General features: G+C 36.1%; 1 protein-coding gene across 2 annotated transcripts in view; it reads left to right on the forward strand.

The window, feature by feature from the left end:
- Positions 1–24,678, forward strand: part of SAMSN1 (SAM domain, SH3 domain and nuclear localization signals 1) — a 142,725-nt gene that overhangs the window by 50,924 nt on the left and 67,123 nt on the right. Inside the window, exons 4-5 of one of the 2 annotated variants that reach the window (XM_077765652.1) lie at positions 4,998–5,124; positions 6,491–6,843. In XM_077765652.1, the coding sequence (XP_077621778.1) occupies positions 4,998–5,124; positions 6,491–6,843 (480 nt within the window). The remainder of the gene's footprint in view (positions 1–4,997; positions 5,125–6,490; positions 6,844–24,678) is intronic. The other variant, XM_077765653.1, reaches the window with a different exon arrangement.

A 24,678-nucleotide genomic window follows, 5' to 3' on the forward strand; every position in this document is an offset into this window, starting at 1 on the left:
TAAAATATATACATATGAGAAATATTTAATTTATAATAACATAATATAGTCACAATTCTTTTATTGGAGAAAATTCAAAAGTAAACTAAATACAATACTTTCTTATCTCTTCTCATTTTCAATTTCTAATTCTGTTCTTTGCATCATTATATTTTACCAAATCAAGTCTTCATCCATTTATTCATTCATTCATTTCATATTATACTTCAACTAATTCATATAGAGCACCAACTATCAACAATGTTACAGATACTGAGGATACTGCATGGTATCTGTATGGGAGGTTATGGTTCCTGTCTTCTTCCTTCAGTTTAGAGTATATGGGAAAGAAAGACATTTAACCAATGATGACAAAAATAAAAATCTGAAACTGTGGTCAAAGCCAAGAAGGTAAAAGAATGGAGACCTAATTTGGAGTTGGGAGTCAGGAAAGATCTCTCTAAAAAAAAATGACATTTAGTATGAAGTTTCTGGGGTGAGTAGGAATTAATTAATCCATGAGAATGAGAATAAGAATTCCAGGAAGAGGGAGCAGCATAGATAAAAACACTGAGAAAAAGAGATCTGGAGATTGGGAACCTAAATATCTTTACCTTGTGAGTATGAAGGGAGCCTGGAAACTCAGGTCTTAGAGAACCAGTCAAGTATTTTGGATTTTATTTAAAGAACACTGAGAAATTTGGACTAATTTAAGGAAGATGGTAATATCATCAGATTTATATCTTTCAAAGAGAACAACATTTTACTGTACATCAACTGAAGAAAGGCAAAAAAGTATAAAGAAAACCAGTTAGAGACTTGACAGTTGGGTGGTAACAGTGGAAATGATGAAAAAGGAACAGATTCAAGATACATTCTGAAGAATAGACCAAACTCAGTAATGGAACAGAGCAAAATTATTAATGGAATAAATATAAGTCGACAAAAGAGAGCTTAGTGGCAAAGGTGATCATCTTACTTATGGAATATGCAATATGGTGGAGGACGATGGCATTCACTGAGTGGAAGAAGACCAGATAAGAATCATGTTTGGGGCTTAGAGGTCAGTCTTGATGGGGCTTATAATCATTTTAGACAGACAATTGAGTATGTGAGTCTGAAGATCTGAAGGAGGCTCCAGAGAAATAAATTGGGAATCTTCAACATTTAAATGGCATTAAGTGTGTGTGTGTGTGTGTGTGTGTGTGTGTGTGTGTGAGAGAGAGAGAGAGAGAGAGAGAGAGAGAGAGAGAATGATGGTGATATAAGAGGAGGGCCCAGAGATAGTTGTAAAAGAATTTATGCATTTAATTTTGAGAGAAAGGAATCGTTAGCATATAAGGGTTAGAGAAAGAATGGGCAAAACATTTGGTGAAAGGAAACCCAGAGAACATGGTGTCACAGAAGCCAAGAAAAGAAAGTTTTCCTTGAAAGTCATCATGGTCAGTATTGCTGAATATCAAACAGTGACACAGTTTGAGAATGGTGCATTGGAAAACAAAGACAATCTAAATGAAATAGCAGATGCACAAGCTGATTGCTGAGTACATGAGGTGAGTTGAAAGGATGAGAAATGAAAGGAATTAGAGGAAGTAAGCACAATTGACTTTTCAGAGAAGCAGGCATGGGAAAAGGAGCAGAAAGGGTGTTAAATAAAATATGGCAAATTAAAGATGGATAAGATCAGAGCATATTGGAATGCTTTTGGGAAAAGTCCTTTAAAAAGTAAGATGATCACAATTCAATAAAAAAGGAAGATGAATACAAATGTAAACCAACAGGGCACCTGGGTGGCTCAGTCGGTTAAGCGTCCGACTTCGGCTCAGGTCATGATCTCACGGTTCGTGGGTTCGAGCCCCGCATCGGGCTCTGTGCTGACAACTAGCTCAGAGCCTGGAGCCTGCTTCAGATTCTGTGTCTCCCTCTCTCTCTGACCCTCCCCTGTTCATGCTTTCTCTATCTCAGAAATAAAAAAAAAAAAATTAAAAAAAAAAGTAAACCAAGTATGTCACTAGCCTGATTAGAACAAAATACATGTTCTTCAGCCTGTTCTACAAAGGCCTCCTTGAGGGCCCCTCATCAAGTCTCTGGCTCATCTTATGACCTTCTTCCCCCCTTTCTATTCCTTAGGGCATATGCTAGGAATTCTTCCTGGAATTTCAGCTGTTGAACTTTTGCACAAGTCTTGCAGGAATTCTCTTCCCTCTGCTATTTGCCTGGCTGACCCTTCTCTGTCATTTAAAACATAGGCCTGGAAGTATCCTCCCTGACTATCCACTGAATTCAAAACCATCTCCAAATCTTCACATCTGAACTGAGGTTCAGGCCTCAGGTTTAGTGAACACCCCCCCATCACCCAATGTAAATTAGTAACCCTCCCCCCATCTACACTCAGTCATGCTGTTCTCAGCATAGCATATGTCACACTTTCTTTTTTTATTTGTCTATGGTATGTCATCTCCTTCTAGAATGTAGATTGTATGAAAGCAGGGATCTCATTTCACATGTTCAATGCTGTATCTCCAGAATGCATGATAATGTTGGCATATCTTAGGTGCTCAATAAACTTTTATTGATTGGTTGAATGGTAAGTTCAATTTACGAACCAATCTTCTTAGAAAACATCTGGGAATTAAAAGGCACATTATTATAAGTTTTAATCAAATTTAACACAAATATATAGGTAACAGATTAGGAGACTTACTGTGAGTAACATTATAATTTTGAAAATATTCTAAAGAGCTTCTTTTTAATAGATAATAGAGATGATTCTACATCTCTTATCATAATATTTACTGTAACTTTCATCACTCAGCTATGTACTTCCTAATAGAAAGAGAAAGCTTTTTGGAAATACTTTGCTATTAGAAAGTAGCCAGTCTTGTGTAAAAAATTTACTGTGGATAATCCATTTGGTAGGTAAAACATATGTATGAACTCAAGAGTATATTTACATTTAGCAAACATTTATCAGGTCATGTATTATCCTAGACATATGGAATTCAAAAATGAATAAAATGCAATAGACTGATTTCTATTAACTCAAAAGATCTGTGAGTGATTAAAGATACCAAAGTTAACAAGACTGTGCTTTAAAAAGGCTATAACACAGTTTGAACAAAATAATGAGAGGTCAATTTGTTTTAACATAACACATCTGGGCCATGAGATCTCACTTATATGAATTTAGACACTATACAAATGCTTCTCTTCCTCCTAGGGGCAAATCATTCATATGGAATTCAGTTACCCTGGTATATAACACCTTTCCCCATATCAAGTGAAAGTTGTTTTCACAAAGAAGGGGGAGGGAGAAGGCTATTTTTGATGCTAGTGTTTTAGTGAAGCAATTAAGCATTGGCTGGCATAGGAGGAGGTTGCTATAACAAAAGAAGTACAAGAAAGAAAATCATCGTGCTCAATGGTTGTGCAATGTCAGCTTATTATTTCTAGAAGGGTCTAAAGATTAAAGAATGACTCTTCTTGAGTTACAGGTCCTGTACAACTGAGTAACTCAGAAAATACTGACAAGGAATACAGGAGAAAATGATACAAAAGTAAATAGCAATAGAAATTGCGTTGAGCTGAGCATGACCTTTGGAAAGAAAAGGAAGATTCTGCATATCTAAGAAAATCTCATCCCAGGCCTCTCTGAAAGATTAAAATGATTTCAATATTTCCCCATTTATATTTATTTAATGCAAACAGGTATGACTTGCTCTGAAAAAACATCACATTTCCTACTTAGGTGCTATTATGCAGAGACAGAACACCACGTTTATACTGGCTGCTCAAAGTCCTTCTTAAAGACCAAGAATAAGTGCTGAATCTAATGTTTGGAAATGTCTGTATGCCAGAGAGCCTTTTCTTGCAAACCTTTCTTTGGGCTTATAGTTTCTCTCAAAGGATTGGAAGGCACAATTATAAATATATCTCATTCAAACATTAATGAGGAAGCAAGTCATTCACCTTTTGCAAACTGCAATATCTATTTAGATGTCATTTACCAGCTGTTCAATGGAAAGGATAGGCAAAAGCAGAGAGAAATATTTCTGAGTCCATCAATTTCTGGATAAGAAAGAAGTATTCCTCTATGTATTACTTCATATTTAATTAATATCACAGAATACCACTATTTTACCGATTAGTATTAAATTTAACACATAACATATTACTTTCCAAAATATTGTGAAATTGTTAAGAGTAAGCTATTTTAAATATAATAAGTAAAAGGAGTACAAATACAAATTTGCCCACATTAAACTCATGGGAAACATTTCTGTATCTTCCAAAGAAAATTTGAGTGGCTAAGCAATATTCTTTTATCCATATTTTTTGCTATAATAAACCAGTGACACTTACATACTAAGTCACAGTCATAGAGTGCTGTGACTGTTTCGTTGTGTCTAAAAGGCAATGACCAATATTTAAAGAAAAATATATTATTTGAAAACACTTCATACTTGGAATAAAATGTTGTTTTACCAGAAATTTCTAAAAGAAAAAAATGAAGAAAATTTGAATTCTGTTTTTTTTTTTTTTTTTTTTTTTTACCAAAAATTTCTAAAAAAAAAAAAATAAAAAAATTTGAATTTTTTTTTTTTTTTTTTTTTTTTTTGGTGCATATCATCAGTCTGGTCCAGCAACTCTCAAGTAACAACTTTAAACCTGTTGTTCCTTCTTTGTTATTCTGCAAAGACCTTGTTTCTTTCCACTATTCATATTGAGCACCAGCAACTCATTTATAGAGGGCTCCAGCTTCAATCCATTTTGTTGCATTTTGAAGTTAAAAAAAGGTAAAAAATGCCCTACTTTAGCATGACTGGCTGGTTGTAATATATTTTACAAGTTTGAAACAAAAAAAATTGTCTGCTTTCAAGTTATTGCTTACAATTGTCTCAGGCTACAGGTTTTAAGGTCACATTATTAATTTTCTCACATTTATGATCTCGACGCATTTTATATTTAATCTTTTGTGAAGAATAATTTGTTTTTACCTTGAGCTGTGTTTGTGCTAGGCTGTAAAGTCAGGCAGTGACCCAGTGGAATCAATGAGGACGTTAAAGAGACTACAGAAACTGATTTGGACCAAGAAAACCAGGGTGCCGAGTCCGCGTGAGATAAAACCTACATTAGTGAACCTCGGTAAGTAAGAAATCAAAAGTGCTGCCCAAAATTCTTTGAGAAAGAATTAGGGTAGAATATGTAAAATGAAGGCCATTTTGAGAAAGTCTTAAAGTAATCATTAAATGTTGAGGGTTTTTAAATTAACAATTTATTTGTGAAACAGATATCCTTACCCTATTCTTGAATTTTACTTCATACCCCATTTCGCCTTTCCTTCAAGACAAGACTTGGTGATAAAGTGGGAGAAAGAGAAAATAAGGATCCCAATTGTTCGTTCTTACCATTCTTTGGCTACGGAAAACAGTATTTTTCAATTTTGATGTGAGTGCAGCAAAATGGCATGTCATGACATGCAACTTTGGTGTTCATTTATTTATTCACAATTACAAGCTATTAATCAAAATCTTTGGTTTACATTAGTTAAACATTTGAACTAAAAGACATTCAGTGATATGGTACGATTTACTATGGGTCATATGTATTTCTATTTTTTGCAATTGTTATATATTACTACAAATTTCATCAGACCCTTCACCACATGTAAATATATAGGTTTCACTAATCAACTTTATAGTATTAAAGATATACCTTCTTTTTGTGGTTCTTTCAGTCTTATTCTTCCTTTTCCAAAGTATTTCACTGTAAGAAACACTGTTTGCACAAATCTCTTTATAGACTGATATTAGAAAAAAATTAGAATACCAATGGGATTTTAGCCCATGTCCATTGAAATTTCATTTTTTATTTATGTAAAGAGAATATTTTATTTGCTTTTTTATCATGATCTCTATACACATTATTTGCAAAAATTAAAAAAAAATATTTAAAAATACAAGCGCAGTGGGACACCTGGGTGGCTCAGTTGGTTAAACATCTGACTCTTGATTTTGGCTCAGGTTATGATCCCATGGCTTGTGCAATCGAGCCTCATGTTGGGCTCCACACTGACAGTGCAGAACCTGCTGAGGATTCTCTCTCTCCCTCTCTGCCCCTCCCCTCCCCCTCTTTCAAAATAAATAAATAAATGAACATTAAAAAGAAGAATACAAGCACACCATATCATATTTATATGATATGGAGAAGTTTTTAATTTGTAATTTTTCTCAGATATCTTTCAGTATACTATTTGCATGTGGCTTTCAGTCATTGTAGTCAGACTGTATTTAATCATTATATACACCTTCAAAATCTTTTAGGTATATTTGTTTTTACAAAACAAATCATTTACTGTATAAAAGATTGTCTTTCAAGAATTGCAATTATAAATTATCTTGTGAAATTAAATGACTTCCTGGTTTATCCTGTGGTGTTCGTTCATTTCTAGTATATCAAAGGAAGTATACATTCATATTATAGTCTTAATTGATTTTTCTTTGTCATTCAGAAGATGAAGACGAAACATTAATTTCTTGTATGAAATTAACCAAATCGCAAGAAAAGAAAATTAGTACTGTTAGCCCAAGAGGAAAGGAAGAAATGGAGAGGAGATTGGATACCATTTCTGCATCACTGGTTAGATCTAGCACTTCTACGGGATGCAATATGGCAGAAATGTTATCCCACAATGAAGGTGAAGTTCAGTTGTGGAACAGCTGGAAACCTTTTCCAAAAAACCCTCTCTGGACATGTGTTGATTTTCAAATTGCCCAAGTTGGACCCTGGAATGACTGTTCCCGCTGCACTCACCACCCACAACTTAAGTCTTCCTGTACAGATATGGATCTCACACATTCTTGGGTAAGTCTGCAAACTAAGGAAGTGTACTGTTTCATCTTGATGTTTGTACTGTCAGGAAAGAAACAGAATACAAAAAAGTGCTAATCAGTCAAATGTATCAGTGTCAGAAAAGTTACCAAAACCAGAGTTGTCTTCCCATAAAGCAATGCAGCTCTTGTGATTTTTGCTATCACGTTATTATCGTGTATATATATTCCTTGTGTTCAAATAAACTACTGCACAATATTTTTTAGATTTTTTTTTAGTTGAAGGAAAACTTTGGATACTGATTCAGCTCAAGAAGGTGTAGGTTGAATCATCTAAATCACTGCTGTGGTAATGAAGTTTCTGTGACAAATAATAGCTAATTTAAGTGAGCATTTTCTATGTGCCTGCCATCCCTCTAAGTCCTTTATTATTTTATTTACACCTCACAACAATCCTGTAAGGTATTGCTATTTTAATGCTAATTTACCCATTTTATAATTGAGACAAATGAGGCACAAAAAGATAGCAACAGGTACAGTGTCACATAGCCAGACAAAAGTGGATCCAAGATCAATCTTATGCTAAGGATCCTGATTTTAGCTAATATAGTGTTTCCCATCTATTGAACTGGGCCCTAAGGCTTTATGGTGCAAGAGAAGGAGCGTGGACTCTGGAGTTACACAAATTTGGGTTTGGATCCAAGCTCTGCTATTTGTTTAGCTTAGGCACATTATTAAAACATTTTCATCTTAACTTTCTCAATTGTAAAATGGAAATAGTAGTATTAAATTCATGAGGTAATTGAGAAACTGAAATTAAATAGTACAAACTATCTAGGACTTACGAGTAGTTTTTTTTTCCACCTTGATGGTAAGTTACTTAAGGCACGTATTGTATACCTTTATTTATCTACAGTTCAAGGTCATTTGAGCTTGTAGTGAGTGAATGGAACTTTGTGAATACAGGAACCCTATTCTACACCACTTGGCTTTATGAATCAGTCTCTCATTAAAGGCTATATTTCATGGTGCATTAGAGCTCTCTGAAGAGGCTTGGAGTCCTTTTTCCCTTTTAAGACTTGTGTATTATGTTAGGTCTTTGCAGACTAGTGCTAAGCAATCTGGGTTCAAAGTACCACATTAAAGATTACAGGTATCTAAATAGCAGTCTCAGAACTGATAAAATTGTCCAACATCAATTATTTTTAGGAATGTCTCTCCCAATTCCTTAGTCTTCCTCTTCTCCTTTGGGGCTGCTAGGCTTTGCAGGCTTCTTCCTGGAGCACTTTCTTAGATAGCATCTGGTAATATAATTAGGAACTACTTTTGAAGACTCCCCCGATAGCTTCAGAATCAGGATCGAGAATAATGACTATTTGGCAAGTAGCAAAGCTGGTGCATAATTATCTAAATTCAAACATTCAGAGCTTCTTTCAAGAATAAAATCTGGATTCCTTAACTTGGCATTTCTGGATTTTAGCAGTCTGGCCTCAGTCTAACTTCTCAGTTTGGTCTACAACTTCCTTATGGATTTCCTATGCTGGACTGCCAAACTGAATGATCTGCCTCTTCCTAATGACTCTCTTGTTCTTTCCTGCCTCTCTATCTTTGTGTTTATGCGTTAGCCTCTGCCTAGCATGTTATTCTTGCCTTTAACCATCATCCTATCCCTCAGATTACTTTGTCGTTTAGAAACACTCCCTGGGTCATGCCAGATAGAAATAATTGCTCCTTCCTTTGAATTTTTAGAGAACTTACAGGCATTTTTCTTTCATTATATATTTATAAAACACATATTGGCATCACTTGTATCAGTTCACAATATTAGACACTGGGGATACAAAGCCGAACCATACATACTGCCCGTCTTCATGGAGCTAACCATATTCTACCCTGTCGTGGAATTAGTTGAGGATCTGTTTATTTGCTGTAAGTAATTGTCTTTGTATGCTCCCTAGTCCCTGGAATATTAAGGTACTCAATAAATACTTGAATTGCATTTGCTGACTAAATGAATAGAGTTTTAAACAGACTTTATTGCCATAGATATACATAAAACACTTATTCTCATTCTTCTAACTATTCTCATATTAATCCAATTATACATAAATTCAGTTACCAGGCCTATGTGTTTGTGAATGTGTGTATAGATCTAAGTATATACACATAGTAGCCTTTTTCTTTTCTTTTTGGTAGTTTTGCCTATTATCGATCATAACTAGATGATTAAGTAAATGAGTTTTATCTGCAGAAGGTCAAACATATCTACAGAATACATAGAATTTCAGATGATAATGTTCAGCTTTTGTGACAGATAAATCTCACTGGATTTGGAGAGAGGGTTCAAGAACATGTTAGAGTTAAATTGGTTTGGTAAACTTAATGAGACCACTTACACTCAGGGATTTGAGACATAGAATGAAAGGAGTTGGACGAGTGCAAATTACTATTTTTATATTCTACACATATATTCTATAATAGTACCAAGTGAAAAATACCCAGTTTCATTTTAGCATGGCTGGCATTTTTTCTGTAGTAATTGCAGGGTTATTACCTGGGTTATACTTTAACTTTCATTCTATAGAAGGTAAAGAAGGCAAATAGTGTTGAAGGAAAAGTTTTGCTTCTGAAATGAGTGTTACTTACCATCAATAACAAGTAGTTAGAGGTGACACTTTTGCAATTTTAAAGTGTAAAAGTGTGACCAGATTTTTAAAAAATAGGTACCAAGATATACAAATATGCTGGAGCTGAGCCAAACCCCCACATTTCAAGAGAAATGAAACCAATCCACAAAGACGCTAGTTCCTCCTTGACTGCAGAAATTTCAGCAATAGTAGATTCCAGTGCCTTTGATGCCATTATCAAAGCAGAGTTTGCAGGTGGCCCGAAACTGACTTGTCTTGCAGAAAGTTTTTATTCATCCTAGTCTAACTCTTTGCTAAGCCCTGCAGGCTCATACTCTCAAAACTGGTTCTGACAGAACTGAGCTTAACACCGGTTCTGACATCACCAGCAGAGTGATCTTACGGACATTCTTTACCTTTTTTAACCCATTAATTCCAGTTCCGTGCATTGCTTTCCAACTCTGCTCATCCTCTTTCTTCTGAGGGACTTTGTGTGCTCTGAAAACATCCATCTGTGAAACAAGATTATTGATGTCTACCATGCAGGGCTGTTGGGGAGATTAAAGGAAATCGTGCCAGGACTCAGTTGATAGCAGGTAATATTTATACCCAAACCAAAGAAACTAGAAGCTTGTGCTAGGCTTGGAAAGAAAGAACATTTTATTCAGTAGAGATACCATAAACAAACTGAAGCCAGACAACGAAATGTATTATTTGTGAAGGGTTTTTCACAGAAGTCAACAGGAGAGGTACGAGACATACGCAGATATTTAACATGCAGTTTAGTTGTTTGCAAGGTCTGTTGGATCTGGGGCATGGGGAAAGATATGTGATTATGGAGTTGATATAAACTGAGAAGGGTAACAACAGATTTATGAAAGTGTATACTCCACAAGAAAAGTGTGAAAAGAAAAACTACTTAAGGATGCAGGGCTTTTTTGTCATATCTGAGATGAGTGGTGTAGAGAGGGGATTTCAAATGCATTTAAGAAAGGTTACAGTGAAGACAGCCAAAAATAATATTCGAAGCCAAGTGTTTACAATCAATTTACAAGAAGAGTGATTGAAGGGTACTTACGGTGAAGCTCTGCATGCTAAGAGCTTGAAACCTCTTAACAAAAGAGGAAAGTGAGTCAGAGACTTGGTTGGGAAGAAGAGCAAGAAAGAAAGAAAACTTGTATGTTGCAAAGGAGATGAGGCCTTCCTTGAATATAATGTTATGATAATAGCAAAAGTATTTTTCAAAATCTGGGATAATTTTTCAGACTTATAAGAAACATAAATTATTTTTATAATATTAAGAAATGGAAGTAATCTTGACATGAAAAGAGGGAGCAGATACCCATTTGTACCTTCATATGTCTAAAATATTTTATAAAAATAGAATGATATTTTTAAAAAGTTTTTAAATGTTTATTTATTTTTGAGAGAGAGAGAGACAGAGCACAAGCAGGGGAGGGGCAGAGAGAGAGGGAGACACAGAATCTGAAGCAGGCTCTAGGCTCTGAGATGTCAGCACAGAGCCCAACACGGGGCTCGAACTCACAAACCATGAGATTATGACCTGAGCTGAAGTTGGATGCATAACCGACTGAGCCACCCAGGCACCCCAGAATGATATATTTAAAAAGCTCTTTCAGGAATAAGGAAAGTAAAGGCCTGAAAGAACAGAACAGACACTCAAGTACAGGATAATTCAAGTGCAGTGTGGATAGAAAAATAATAATGAGAATTACATAAAAATTAATGAAAAATGAGTGAAGTTTATATGCAGAATCTCAAGGTGAGAACATAAACAGAGTTCTACTTAAACCATCTTAAAGTACATAAAAAGAAGATGAGAAGAGTGGAGATCTAAGGGCTTATTGGAGTAGTATGTGAACCTGTCAAAATTGTGCCAGAAGAGAAAGTGTGGATAATGGAAAATTTCTTTATGAAACTGTTTCAGTGAGAGGGTGTCTGCTAATGCTTCCCGAGAAATAAAGAAAAATATGTTTCACAATTAACTGTTCAATTCAAATGGGGAGTAAATATACTCTAATTATTGACAAGGGAAAATGATCTTGGGACCCATAGACCCACTGCTAAGTGGTATAAGAGTTTTCATACTGACCAAAAAAACTACTGATCTGTGACAGAGAAGTGGCCAGGATACACTTTTTGTGCATGCCTTCTACTTTCTGTATTCTCAGCCTTGGCACTCTCTCAGTCTCTCTGACCATAGTCTACTTTCTTCAATCAACATGACACGTCATTACCAGTTTAATCTACCAGATTAATTTACTGGACTGATTAACGATTCTAAAGCTCAAATCTGGCAAACCTTTAAATATCTTCCCAACACCTATAGGATCAAATGCAAATTCATTCACCTAATCTGCCTTCTTAACTAAATCCCCACAAGTCTCTTTCATGCACATACTCTCCTGTGGACAAGGTGAACCACCCTTTGCCAAAGACTGATTTTTCTCCATCTTCATATCTTTATTTATACTGTTTCCTTATTTAGCCCTTCCTTTCTTTTCTACCTATTTGATGAATAGTATGGAAGTTTAAAAGTGTTGATGGATCAGGGTGCCTGGGTGGCTCAGTCAGTTGAGCATCTGACTTCAGCTCAGGTCATAATCTTGGGGTCTGGGAGTTTGAATCCTGCATCGGGCTCTGTGCTCACAGCTCAGAGCTTGGAGCCTGCTTTAGATTCAGTGTCTCCTTCTCTCTCTGCCCCTCCCCAACTCAACCTATGTCTCTCTCTCAAAATAAAAAACATTAAAAAATTTAAAAAATAAAAACAAATAAAAGTGTTGATGGATAAGTAAGAATCCATGGTGTACCTGTGGAATGAAGGAATGAAGATTGAGAAGACCAGGAAAAAGAGAGTAAGGAAACACATAGTTTATATATTTAAAAAAAAGGCAGTATTAATATTATAGATTCTATTATTTTCTTTGTACGTTAGTGATGTTAGACTCCTACCAAAAAGCCTCTGTGGTCCCACTGAAAAACATAGGCAGAGAATACTGCTCACATATCCACCCATAGTGAGGCAGGCTGTGAACCATACATAATTTCTCATAGTTTCATGCCCTTGTGTTCAACTGTGACAGCAAAAACCATTTAACTTTTATCTACTAATGCAGGAATTATGGTAGTATGGAAAGAGAATACTATTCGATAGGAGATTTGGACAACCTGTGAAACAGAATGCAAAGTAAATAATTAGGACTGAGAAAATAAAAGGAAAAATAGAAAAAATATGATACCAAAATACCAGAAGATACCTATATTTACTACACTCTGCACCGAAATTGATGAACTTGAGCATTGAGATTCTAAAAATAATTTTAAAAGCTTAAATGAACAAGAATAAATGGATTACAAATATTTTACATGACAAATTTTAACTATAGCCAGTTTAATGTTTGGTGAAAGAACTAACATTTACCCAAGAGAAGAATTTGAAAACTAGGAGATGCTGTAACAGCTTATTGATTCCTTTTTTCCTTCATTCATGCATTCATTCACTCATTAGCAAATTCTTGGTAAGTGCCTAGTGAAAGTATGAATGTAGAGCTTAGAAGTGTGGATGTGGGGAGATGGCCAATCTACTATTTCATATTTATAATGAAAGTTTATGGGTTTAAAGGAAAAGTTGAAAAGGAACAGAATAACCACAATCCTAGGTATGAAAATACACTGGGATGGCAAATACATTGTAGTAATTATATATAAAATAATCCAGGAAAAGAACTTGTGAGACATGAAAACAAATTTTACATTAATAAAAAAATAAGACACAAATCATAAGATATTGTAACAGTGCAAGGTATTAGATTAATGGAAATGTTTTAGGTTGAGTTTGAGGAAAGTAAGTTGTAAATGTGTATAAAATTTTTGAGTGTCTTTCTAATAAAATTATGTATAATAAAAACAAATATAAAATGAAAAAATGTAATTCCTCTGTGTGAAGTATTATTCTACAAGTCCAGGATAACCAGAGATATCATTAAACTAGACTTTTGAGGCAGAACAATGTGGAATGAAAACCAGCCTAATTATTTGGTTTGGTGTGTGGCTTTACCCAGTTACACAAACTTCATGTATATCAGTGAAAATAACAGACCTGAGATCTAGTTCTAAAACTGTTATAGAAACCAAGAATCCTTCTCCTTCATGAATTGCCCTAGGGTTTTGCCCTACTTTTCTCTTGGTTTGTTTCTGGTTTTTTGTTTGTTTGTTTTTTTGGGGTTTGTTTGTTGTGTTTTGTTTTTTTGTTTTTTTTTTTAACTCTGTGCTTGTTTACTCATATGCATCAAATTAGAGAAAAAGTTGAATTGGTAGCCCCCACACACAAGAAAATCTTTTTATTATTATTATTATTATTCTTTTAATGTTTTATTTATTTCTAGGAGAGAGAGAGAGAGACAGCGTAAGCAAGGGAGGGTCAGAGAGAGAGGGAGTCACAGACTCTGAAATAGGCTCCAGGCTCTGAGCTGGCAGTCAGCACAGAGCCCGACGCAGGGCTCGAACCACAAACCGCGAGATCATGACCTAAGCGAAAGTCGGACGCTTAACCAACTAAGCCACCCAGGCGCCCCAAGAAAATCTTTTTAAAGTCATCATACAATATATGTCATTTGAAATAGTTCTTGTGATAATGAAATAGGATCCATAAATGTCAATTATAACTATGTTTTGGTTTCCACAAGGAAGTAGAAATTTGTTTCATTGGACCTTGAAATGGAAGGGGGACAAAGAGTATCAATCTGAAGAAGATCCAATTATGCTCAGTGACCTTGGGAGATCTAAATGTCCTTCTTTTTATTTTTTTTTTTAGTTTACTCATTTATTTTGAAATAGAGGGGAGGGGGAGGGACAGAGAGAGAGACGGAGAGAGAGAATCCCAAGCAGGCTCCATGCTGTCAGTGCAGAACATAACATGGGGCTTGATCTCACGAACTATGAGATCATGACCTGAGCCAAAATCAAGAGTCAGATGCTTAACCAACTGAGCTACCCAGGCATCCCTAAATCTCTTTCTTAATTAGAACCTAATTATTTTGCATGATTCAAAGAATAAAGAAATTACTAAATCTGGATATCAACCTTTGAGAGTAAAGCCTGATTATTAGACATTTTATATAATATAATATAATGAGCCTTGGAAAGTACTCCAAATGTTGGTAGATTTTCTTTTGTGGCAGAGAAAGAAGTTTTTTCTTTATAGTTCATTTTTTATTTATTCTTTTAATGTTTATTTTTGAGAGAGAGGAAGAGAGAGAGAATGAGTGGGGGAGAGCAGAGAGAGAGAGGGAGACACAGAATCCAAAGCAGGCTCGGACTCTGAGCTGTCAGCACAGAGCTAGATATGGGGCTTGTACCCACAAACCATGAGATCATGACCTGAGCTGAAGTCAGACATTTAATTTACTGAGCCACCAGGTGCCCCAGAGAAAGAAGTTCTTAACTCAAACTTTTGCTAAACAAGATAAAGATAAAAATCATATTTGGAGTGTGTAGCATGGTATGTTGGAGGCCCTGTCATGCATCAGAGGAGCATAGGTTGAGGCCAGTAGAGTCACATGTGAGTTCAACTCTGTTACATACTAGAATCCATGTGAGTCAGGTTGCTTAATCTCCATTGTCTTCTGCCTCCTCATCTTTAGAATAAGGGAGAGGTAACAGTTATTTTTAAGATTCTATTCTATTCTATTTTATGTTCAATGTTTGGAGCTATGAGGACACACTGAGCATGATGAATTCTATATACAGAGAGGTTAGTGAGTAAAAATTTTCTCTCGGATTTTTTAAAATTTAAGTTTATTTATTTATTTTGAGAGAGAGAGAGTGAGAGCGCAGGGGAGGGGTAGAGAAAGAGGGAGAGAGAGGACCCCAAGCAGGTCCTGAGCTGTCAGCACGGAGCCCAATGGGAGGTTTGAAATTGTGAACCATGAGATCATGACCTGAGCTAAAACCAAGAGTAGGACACTTAACAGACTGAGCCATACAGGTGCCCCTCCCTCAGTTTTTTTAAAAGCAGCTCTTTTCTCACTCTTCAGATGACCATTATTGACCTTATTTCTACCATTTTTTTTTTTTTTTTCTGTTACAGAAGCTATTTTATTCTTGGGTTTTGTTTTGTTTTTTCTTTTCCCTGACCAACCGCACTTCCTCTGTCTCTGTTACTTCCTTTCTCCCTCATGTTCTGAACCCGAAACTGTGTATATAAATATCGACTTCACTTGGGATATAGCCAGGTTCTACTGGCCATGAAAATTTCTTCGGGGACCAAAATGTCTACATGTCCATTCTCAGAAGCCAAGAAGGCTTCTGTTACTCACAAAGAATGGCTTCCAAAAATCCTTTTGAATGTAATTTTAGAGGAGCGAATTCTGCTTTGAAAAATGAGTGGATGATTAAGTAAGATTGTAGAGGGGAGCAGAGAAGCAGGGGCTATGCAGGGTAAAGAATGCTGGGCTGGAGTGAGACACCCTCTTTTGCCACAATCACCCACCACATACACACACATACACTAGGTGCCACCTTGAGTATTGTGGGCCTTGAGATCTTGTCCTGACCATGCAGATATGTCAGTTTAATGATGAGCATGGTTTCCATTGACTTAGCATTTGAACGTGTTTCAGGAACTTTTATATAGGCTATCTTTGTGTCATAATTCAGTAAGGTGGTGTTATTACCTCCATTTTTATGATGAAAACTTGAAGCTCACAAAGGTGAAATAATTTGTGCAATGTAATAGTAGGTGGCAGACTGGATTTTAAGCTCAAATCGATAAGAATCCAAAGTTTACTGCAAAGATCATGGCTCTGTAGCACTTGAGACCAGGCTAGCACCTTATCTGTGCCATTTGTAAAAACGAAGACATTAGTTCCTAACTTGCAGCATAAAAATGAAATGATCCATGTGAAAGTGTCAATTCAAGGTAGGGGCTTAATAGCTTAATAAATAGAGTCTCAGCCTTCAAGGTACAATATAATTTTCCCCATATTTTATCTTATATTCGCTCTATGAATTAGGCAAAACTTTATTGTTATTTTACAAATGGAGACATTGAGGCACAAGAAAGATTAAGTGAATTACCTGAGGTTCCATAGCAGATGATGGCAGATACTGAACATAAGCCTCCTAACTCTCAGTCTAGACTTTTCATACCTCTAAGTTGTCTTTAAGTCCTTTTTATTTTTCAGTAGAAATGGAAATAACTATGCCTGTTAAGGGGAAGAGTACAGGGTAGACATTCCTTTAGTATGGAACCAAATAAGCTTGGTCTTCAAATTGTAGCCTCACTGCTTACTGTGTGACTAAGCCACTTGATTTCTCTGAGTTTCAGTTTCTTACCTATTAAATAGACATAAGAATTTCTTTGTGGAGCTCCTGTGAGAATTGGATGTAAAGTGTTTAACTGTACCTGATACCCAGTTGGAATTTAATGAAGAAAGGCTACTATTTTTAGTGGAGATTATTACTATTTAATTATAATTTACAATTATTACATGTTTATAATTATTTATCCTTCACTCAATGAACGCAACCTAACATCTAAGACATCCAGTACTGTCCTGGTTGGTGGAGCCGCAAAGATGACTAAGACATGTACTTTGCATAAGCATCTCACTATCAATAATTTTCTGCAACATCATATGAGATAATGTATTAAATGTACATTACTAGTTTTCATTTATTTTTAAGATTTTTTTACATAGTTTGCCCAATTTTCTCCCTGGAGAAAAGGAAGCCAGAACTTCCTAATTCAAATATACACAGTACATGTAGGGTGACACTCTGCTTTTAGCTTCCTGGGGTTACTCTAGTGACTTCATGCCTGTGATTCTCTGGGGCACGTAGGCAGAGAGAAGATGGGGCTGGGGATGTATGTGCTGGGCTACCACTACCCTTCTTGAACTTCTCAAACTATCACCGTATTAGCATAATGTTACTTATGTAAAATCATTTCAGCTTTTAAAGGCTCCTTTCCTGTATTTATCATAGCCATATCACATATGCATTTTATGATATTTATTTCACAGTAAGACTATAATTCTCAGCCATAACTCACCTTTTTAAAGAAGAGAATGAAAAATGAAGGAAAGAAATTCATGCTCCCTCCTCTTCCTAGGAAGTTGTAAAGTAACTGGTTGAATTCACTCTAAAATCCCATATGAATATTCAGTGTAAGATCTTTGTACATCTCATGATTCCTAGCTATTAAATATAACCATGCTGATAAACAGTTGGATTAGAAATATGGCTTTATTGCAGCTCACCTTAAGGCCAACCCAAACTGAAGTCCACGTCTCATTCATATAAAGGGATTTTTAGCCAGGGTGCAAAATGGCTGAAGTTCAAGAAGTCATTTATTCATTTGCTGAACAATTTATTTTTGGAATATTTACATCATTTTGAAACAATTACATTAGGGAGGATAAAATGTTGGGCAGAAACAGGCACCATGAACCACATAGTCCAAGGAGAAACAAAAACAGAAATAATCACACTAAAAAAATATGAAATGAAACCTTTGATAAGAGCGAGGAGAGTTCTGTGGTTTTGTGGAAGCAGATTTGATCTAGTAAAGGAGTCAGGAAAAACTTACAGGGATAATGATGATTGAACTCAAACCTGATGAAAACAGTGGAGGTTAATTAGCCAAAGCTAGGGAGAATGAGATAATGGTCAGAAAAGCTGAGAGAGAGCAAGGAGTTGTGATACACGCACAGTAAGTTTGTGGAGTCACACCACTAATGGTTTAATAGGTTATCCTAAGTTTCCTTGTCCCCTGAAAGCAATGGGAAACTAAACAAGAAGTGTAGCCAATGGCTTGGGGTTTGCTTTTGCTGTTTGTTTGCTCCTTAGTTGTTGAAGGTGTGAGATATGGACTTAAGTTTATATTTTTAAAAGATCACTCTCTATAGTGACAAGACTGGACTGAAGGGGAAAACCTTCAATGCAAGATGATGGTGGCTTGAACTCTGGTGGAAGAAAGAAGAAAAGATTAACAAAAAGCTCTCAGGCTTATAGACTTAGGTCCCCGATGCGTACCTTTCTCCAAAGGAAGGAAACATCAGTTTTGAAAGTCATCTTTTGTGATGCAAATCGAAAGTCCCATTCATTTTAGGACATATGGTCACAGATGACAGCAGAGAAGTGACACGGTGACGTGACTGCACATTCCAAATCTGTCTTTTAATTTTTAAAACTTAGAAGCTCAGAGCCACCCTGGTGACTTAATGGAATCATTACCAACGGATAAGGAAATGTCATCCATTTGCTTCCCCTGATTCCACTTGGACATAGGCCATTGTTTCCACAAAGAGTGGCTTGGAGCCATGCAAGGTTTCAAGGGAAATTGGCCTTTCAGAGGGGCATACGAATAGATAATGCATATTGCCACCATAAAATCTCTAATGAATATTAAGGGTGGCTTTCATTTGTGGTGATTGAAAGGAACTCATAAATTCTCTCTCTAGGATGCGGGAATTTTTTCCTCCCTGTGGAGAGATTTAATGGATTTGCGGCATTCTGAATGATTTGGCAAGAAATCAGAGGTACCTGCGCAGTCACCCACAAAGGGCACTTAGTTTCTTGCATGTGATAGTCACCACCACAAAATATTTTCTGTAAGAACCCAGAATGATTGATGCAACCCACCGTAAGTCATGACAAGGTGTCAATTGAAAAACTGGAGAAAAGTGGTTAAAGACACCACAGCTTTAAAAACAAATTTGACTTTTAGAGAAGGCTTATTTCCTTTTAGAAAAAAAAGTTAGACCTGCCACCTGCAAGAAATTTAGATTAGTTGTTTGTGGCGAGAGCCATCATATTTTGAAGCCCCTGAGAGCTCCTACTGCTCTCTGTATGGAGTAGATTAAACTGCTCCCACACAATGATAAATATATCACAAAGAGCCATAACAGGAATACAGTAAGTTGTAGCAGTTAATGGTACAACTTCCAGTTAAAACAATATTCTTAGGGTTTCTTTGGCCAGTTCCCATTTTATGCGTGCTATTTTTTGATAAGTTTTTTTTTTTTTTTATACATTTGCAGGATCAATATCTTTCAAAGCCTTACAGGATTGAAGAAGAGAATTAGAGGCATGAGTTCCAGCGAGTTTTGCTAGCTGTGTGGCCCTGGGTTAACAGGACACATTTTGAAAAGTGCAGAAATAATCTATAAAAACAGGAGATGAAGATGAAGATTAAGATTAAAAATATCATCAGCTCTAACTTTTCTGTACACATGGAAGGAAAATGGGGAAATACTCAAAGCAGCGATTACCCAAAAGGCATTCAGATTTTACTGTGGGATGTGGCAGATAATTTCTTCTCACAGAAAGTAGCTTTTTAATGCTAGATTTTCAATACTTGAAGTCAAAAGAGTTCTGAGTAATTTCGTTTCATTGGAGTAGTGTATTTCTTTGTGAGATGAATCAATGATCCTGCTTTTTCATCCCATGAATTAAATATTCTGAAGAAAGTTAACCCAAATACCCTACATCCTATTTATATGAAGAAATGTTACTATGATTTAAGGACCTGGGTTCCTTTTTCAATGCTGGCTTGCAAAATGTGGCTCAGTGGGGAAATTTTTCTAAGTGTAGACTTAGTTCTCAATTAGGTTTCTCTTGGGTGGGAAACTTCATTTGTGTAGAATGAAGATTCTGGGTTGGAGGACAATACAGACAGTATAGGCTGTAATTTTCTTAGCTGTAAAATAAATGGATAAGACGAGGTAAGCACTAAGATCTCTTTCAGGGATAAAGTTTTATGAATCAACTTTGTGAAGGAATAAATAGCAGTTGATGGTTATATTAGGCCATCATCCTGGGGATGGGACTTAATTCCCACGAAAATATTCCTAAACTTAGAGCCTTATATTTTAAAAGTTAAAATGGTGAAAACCTATTATCCAATTTAAAATAATTAGTCAAAGTGTAAGTTCTAATCTGGGTATCTTGTCATTGCACATTTACTAGAACTCAGTGCTAACTGGATCTAAAAGGTTGATAACAGTTTCATTCATGAGAGGGACTTAGGGAGCTCATTCTAGATGAGAATCAGGGGTCCTTGGAAACCTGAAGGTTTGAAGGAGAGAAATGACATTAGAAGAAAGAATTGCAGCAATCTGATAATTCTAAATAAAATATCTATTTCACAATTTTGCTGGAATACTATGTTCTAAAACTGTATTTCTGCATGTATGGTTCCTTGAACCAAAAGCCTCAAAATCACCTAAGGCATTTGCAACTAAGGTTGACCTATGCCAGACTTACTGAATTAGAATTTCTAGGATGGACATTCTTTAATAAGATCCTCAGGTGATACTGTTATGCTCACTGAAGTTTGAGAATCACCTCTGAGTAGAAGAAAACAACTAACAATTTATGACTCCCTGATTTTCTAATTTAATCTTCATCTATCCAGAAAGTCTTTTTGAAAAAAAAAAATATATATATATATAATTATCTACTTTACATATATATATGTTTTTTTTTTTTCCAAGAGAGTCAAAATAGGGCTTTGAGGATTAAGGAACTTCTACCCAAGCTCTGTTCCAGGGACAAGGTGGAAGTTCACTCAAAGTCTTCTGAATCTCATTCCCATAAGATAGTTACATCACCTCGTGGACCTCACACTCAGAGCACAGGAAAGTAATGCACTAGGCAGCCCTTGGGAACTGTAATGACTGAAAGCCTTTATGATCAGCCAGCATGAAAATATACAGAGCCTCTAATGGGTACACCTGATAAATCCCCAGAAGTAGTTTTGTGCTTTCCGAACTGACTTGGTTAAAACTCCCGTCAGAGAGTGGGGCTTTTGAAAAATCACAGAGCAGAAAAATCCCCAGATAAAGGATTTATCAAACCCCCAGACCACTTACCATAGGTCTTCCAGGTTATACAAAATGCTTTTGACTATAAATAACTTTCATTATGGCATAATCATAATTTTCTTTAGTAACTGCGTAAGTAGAATCTGATTTTCTTAATTGGATCATTGTTCTGTTCTTTTGAGCTTAATATCCAAGTTGGATTAAAAACCAATTGCCCAAGTCATTTTTGTGACTTTCTTCAATTTATGGCAGTGCTTCTTTTCTATGCTGCCATTTTAAATCCTCTTTTCTGCCAACTCCTCCTTAGTAAAGGTGTTTTAATGAGTTGCCTTCTATGGTTCTAGTAGTCATGGAACTCTCTCCCAACGCTTTTATATGACTTAAGGCCCCTAACACAACATTCTAGCCAATCACTGAAAAGTCATCCCCTGTCAGAGGATTAAAGAAAATGTCCAGTATTATTATGAACCCACTTACTTCAGTAAGTATTTCCAATCTTATTTGGTCTAATTCTCCCTAAATCCTAAAATGTCTGAAACAATCTGATGGGTTTGGAACGGATCTTGAGCCAGTGTGTATATGTATATGTGATTATGTGTTTCTTCACATCAAATAACAATAACATAACTCAAAAAGAAGCATATGAGAGGTGCCTGGGTGGCTCAATGGTTAGGTGTCTGGCTTCGGCTCAGGTCATAATCTCATGGTCTGTGGGCTGTAGCCTCGCGTCAGGCTCTGTGCAGTTTGGAGCCTGCTTCGAATTCTGTGTCTCCCTCTCTCTCTCTGCCCCTCCCCCACTAGCACACTGTCTCTCTCTCAAAAAAACAAAATAGAATATAAAAATTAAAAAAAGAAACATGTGAAAAATATTTCCTTTGATTCTCCGTGACCAACCTTCTTCTGTCTTTATCTTTATCCTAAACCTGTAAATTGTAAGTGGCATTATATGATGGTAGTTGTATATGATGCAATAAGGTTTTTCTTTTTTTATAATGTTCCTTTAAACGTCAGAATAGTTGTGGGAAATGAAAATCACTGGTGTTAAATGGTAACAAAACTGATGATTGTGAAATATTTATGTTAAAAGGCTTTTTGAACCTGACTACTTAGCTTCTGTAATGTGCTTTTCCTGACAGTCTGCACCCCTTGGATATCCTTATTCACCACAATTAGTAAATTTGATGGCTGTATTTATTGTGCATTAATTCAGTTCTGATGAAAGTGGAGAAAAGTCTCCCTTGTCTAAAATACAATTGAATTTAAAGCCAACCAAAGGAACCACAGTGCAAATGTGGTTGCTGCCAACGAGTTGTCAACCAAAGCAGTAGTCTGACCTTTGTATCTGGGAAAATTTTGGAATGGCTAGGGTACATCTTTATCAGTAACAAAAACAGGACTAATTAAAAAGTCAGTCTGCATATATGTAATTGGAAGTGAATAAATTATGGTATGTCTCTGTTTTTTCCATTGTCTAGACATATGCCTCACTTCCTAGCCCACTGACAGGGAAACACAGTACAATGGTTTGCCTTTTGAAATTAAACATAGCAGCCAATCGCCAATATTTATTAAACCCCTCTTACCATAGAACACTTTTGCATTTTTAGTGTGGCTAGCCTTGTACTTAGAAGTTTTGTAACAGGGCATAAGGAGGAGGCATCAGACATTAATGGAAGGAATCCCAAGGTTAAATTTGGAATCCATGGCATACATACACAGTCCCATTACTGTCTGATCCCCAGTTGCTTCTTCTGCATGGTAAGCAAAATATAGCCCTTCTCTCAGTATCGCTAAGATGGTAAGAGATATTTTATGTGAAGGTGTTTATTTAGCTCTCTGTCTGGCACATAGATGGTGAGCCCAAACCCCAAGAACCAGTATTAAAATGGAACAAATGCATATTTTAGAAAGCTGCATCTCAACACCAGTGTGGAAATTATAAATTCAGGTGTAAATGAAACATTTTCTTGAGGTCTTTGACTTGCTTTTGAACTTTAATACCGTCTCTAAATTTCTCAGTACGGGGCGCCTGGGTGGCTCAGTTGGTTGAGTGTCCAACTTTGGCTCAGGTCATGATCTCACAGTCTGTGGGTTCGAGCCCCACATCGAACTCTGTGCTGACAACTAGCTCAGAGCCTGGAGCCTGCTTCAGATTCTGTATCTCCCTCTCTCTCTGACCCTCCCCTGCTCATGCTCTCTCTCTCTCTCTCTCTCTCTCTCTCTCTCTCTCTCAGAAATAAATTGAAAAACATAAAAAAATTAAAAAAAATAAATTTCTCAGTATGGCTGCCGGTGTAAATGTTAACATAATCAAAGAGGGGCAATAATTGGAGATACTTTGAATATATCTTTGAAGACTTCTGTATGATACACATAGAGTAAAATGTGTTTTCTTGTTAGCTTTACATGCTTCATGGTGCATCCCTTCTGTTTTTCTCCCCTTCGCTTCTGCTCAGTTTCAGTAATGTCTCCAGCTGAGCTTAAATTTCTTTAAAGCCAATGTGCTATATGGTAAGTTTGTGCTTGCTACAACTTCTCCTGGCTTAATTTTGAGTTCAGCCTGCTCTGCCTTCAATTTCCTTCTGTAACTGCTCTTGAAAAGTACTCTGTTGGGGTCTTAGGAGGAAGGGGTTGTGTAACAAGGCCCTGGAAAAGGATTACAAAATAGAAAGTGGTTAAAAAAAGGAGACTAGAAGAAGGGGTAGAGTACAAAGGTGAGGAGATGGTCCATTCTCTAGTTATAAATCCAAGGTTTATATGCACAGCTAACTGCTGAAGAAATGAGTGGTGTTGCTTTTGGCAGGCAATTTTCTCCCTTCATTTGCTTTGAGTTTTATTTTGCATAAAGGGTTTAGCCCTGTGGTATAGTGGAGTCAGACATGACTGCATTCAAATCTCTACTCCTTGTTAGCCTTTTGACTTTAGGTGGTTTAGCTGTTTTGTGCCTCAGTTTCCTCTTTGTAAATGAGGAAATAATAGCACTTTATACAGTTTTTTAAGATTAAATGAGATACAGTGACCTATAGCTGGGTATCAGTAAATATTTGCTCACTTACTTTTCCAAGACATTACTCTTCTTGTCTATTCTGTACTTTAATAACAAACTAGACTGAATATGTGAGTATGAGGCATTGTGGCTTCTTAACTTATAAACAATATTTCTCTGTCTCTATATCCACATAACTTTTCTTTCAAGTCAGTATTTTAGAGGCATCTAAATTCCTCTTTTAGATTATCTGATTTAAAATCAAACACATGGATTCAGAAATAGTCATTTTCTTCCTTCTGAAGTCCAGATAGTATATGCAAATCAAAAAAAAATTTTAATGGAGATATTCTCCAGTGCTAGAAACATAGTAAGCACTAGAAAAATGGTGTTTGGAGAAAGGAATG

Source organism: Crocuta crocuta, unplaced genomic scaffold, assembly GCF_008692635.1.
Source record: "Crocuta crocuta isolate KB4526 unplaced genomic scaffold, BGI_CrCroc_1.0 scaffold174, whole genome shotgun sequence".
Lineage (NCBI taxonomy): Eukaryota > Metazoa > Chordata > Mammalia > Carnivora > Hyaenidae > Crocuta > Crocuta crocuta.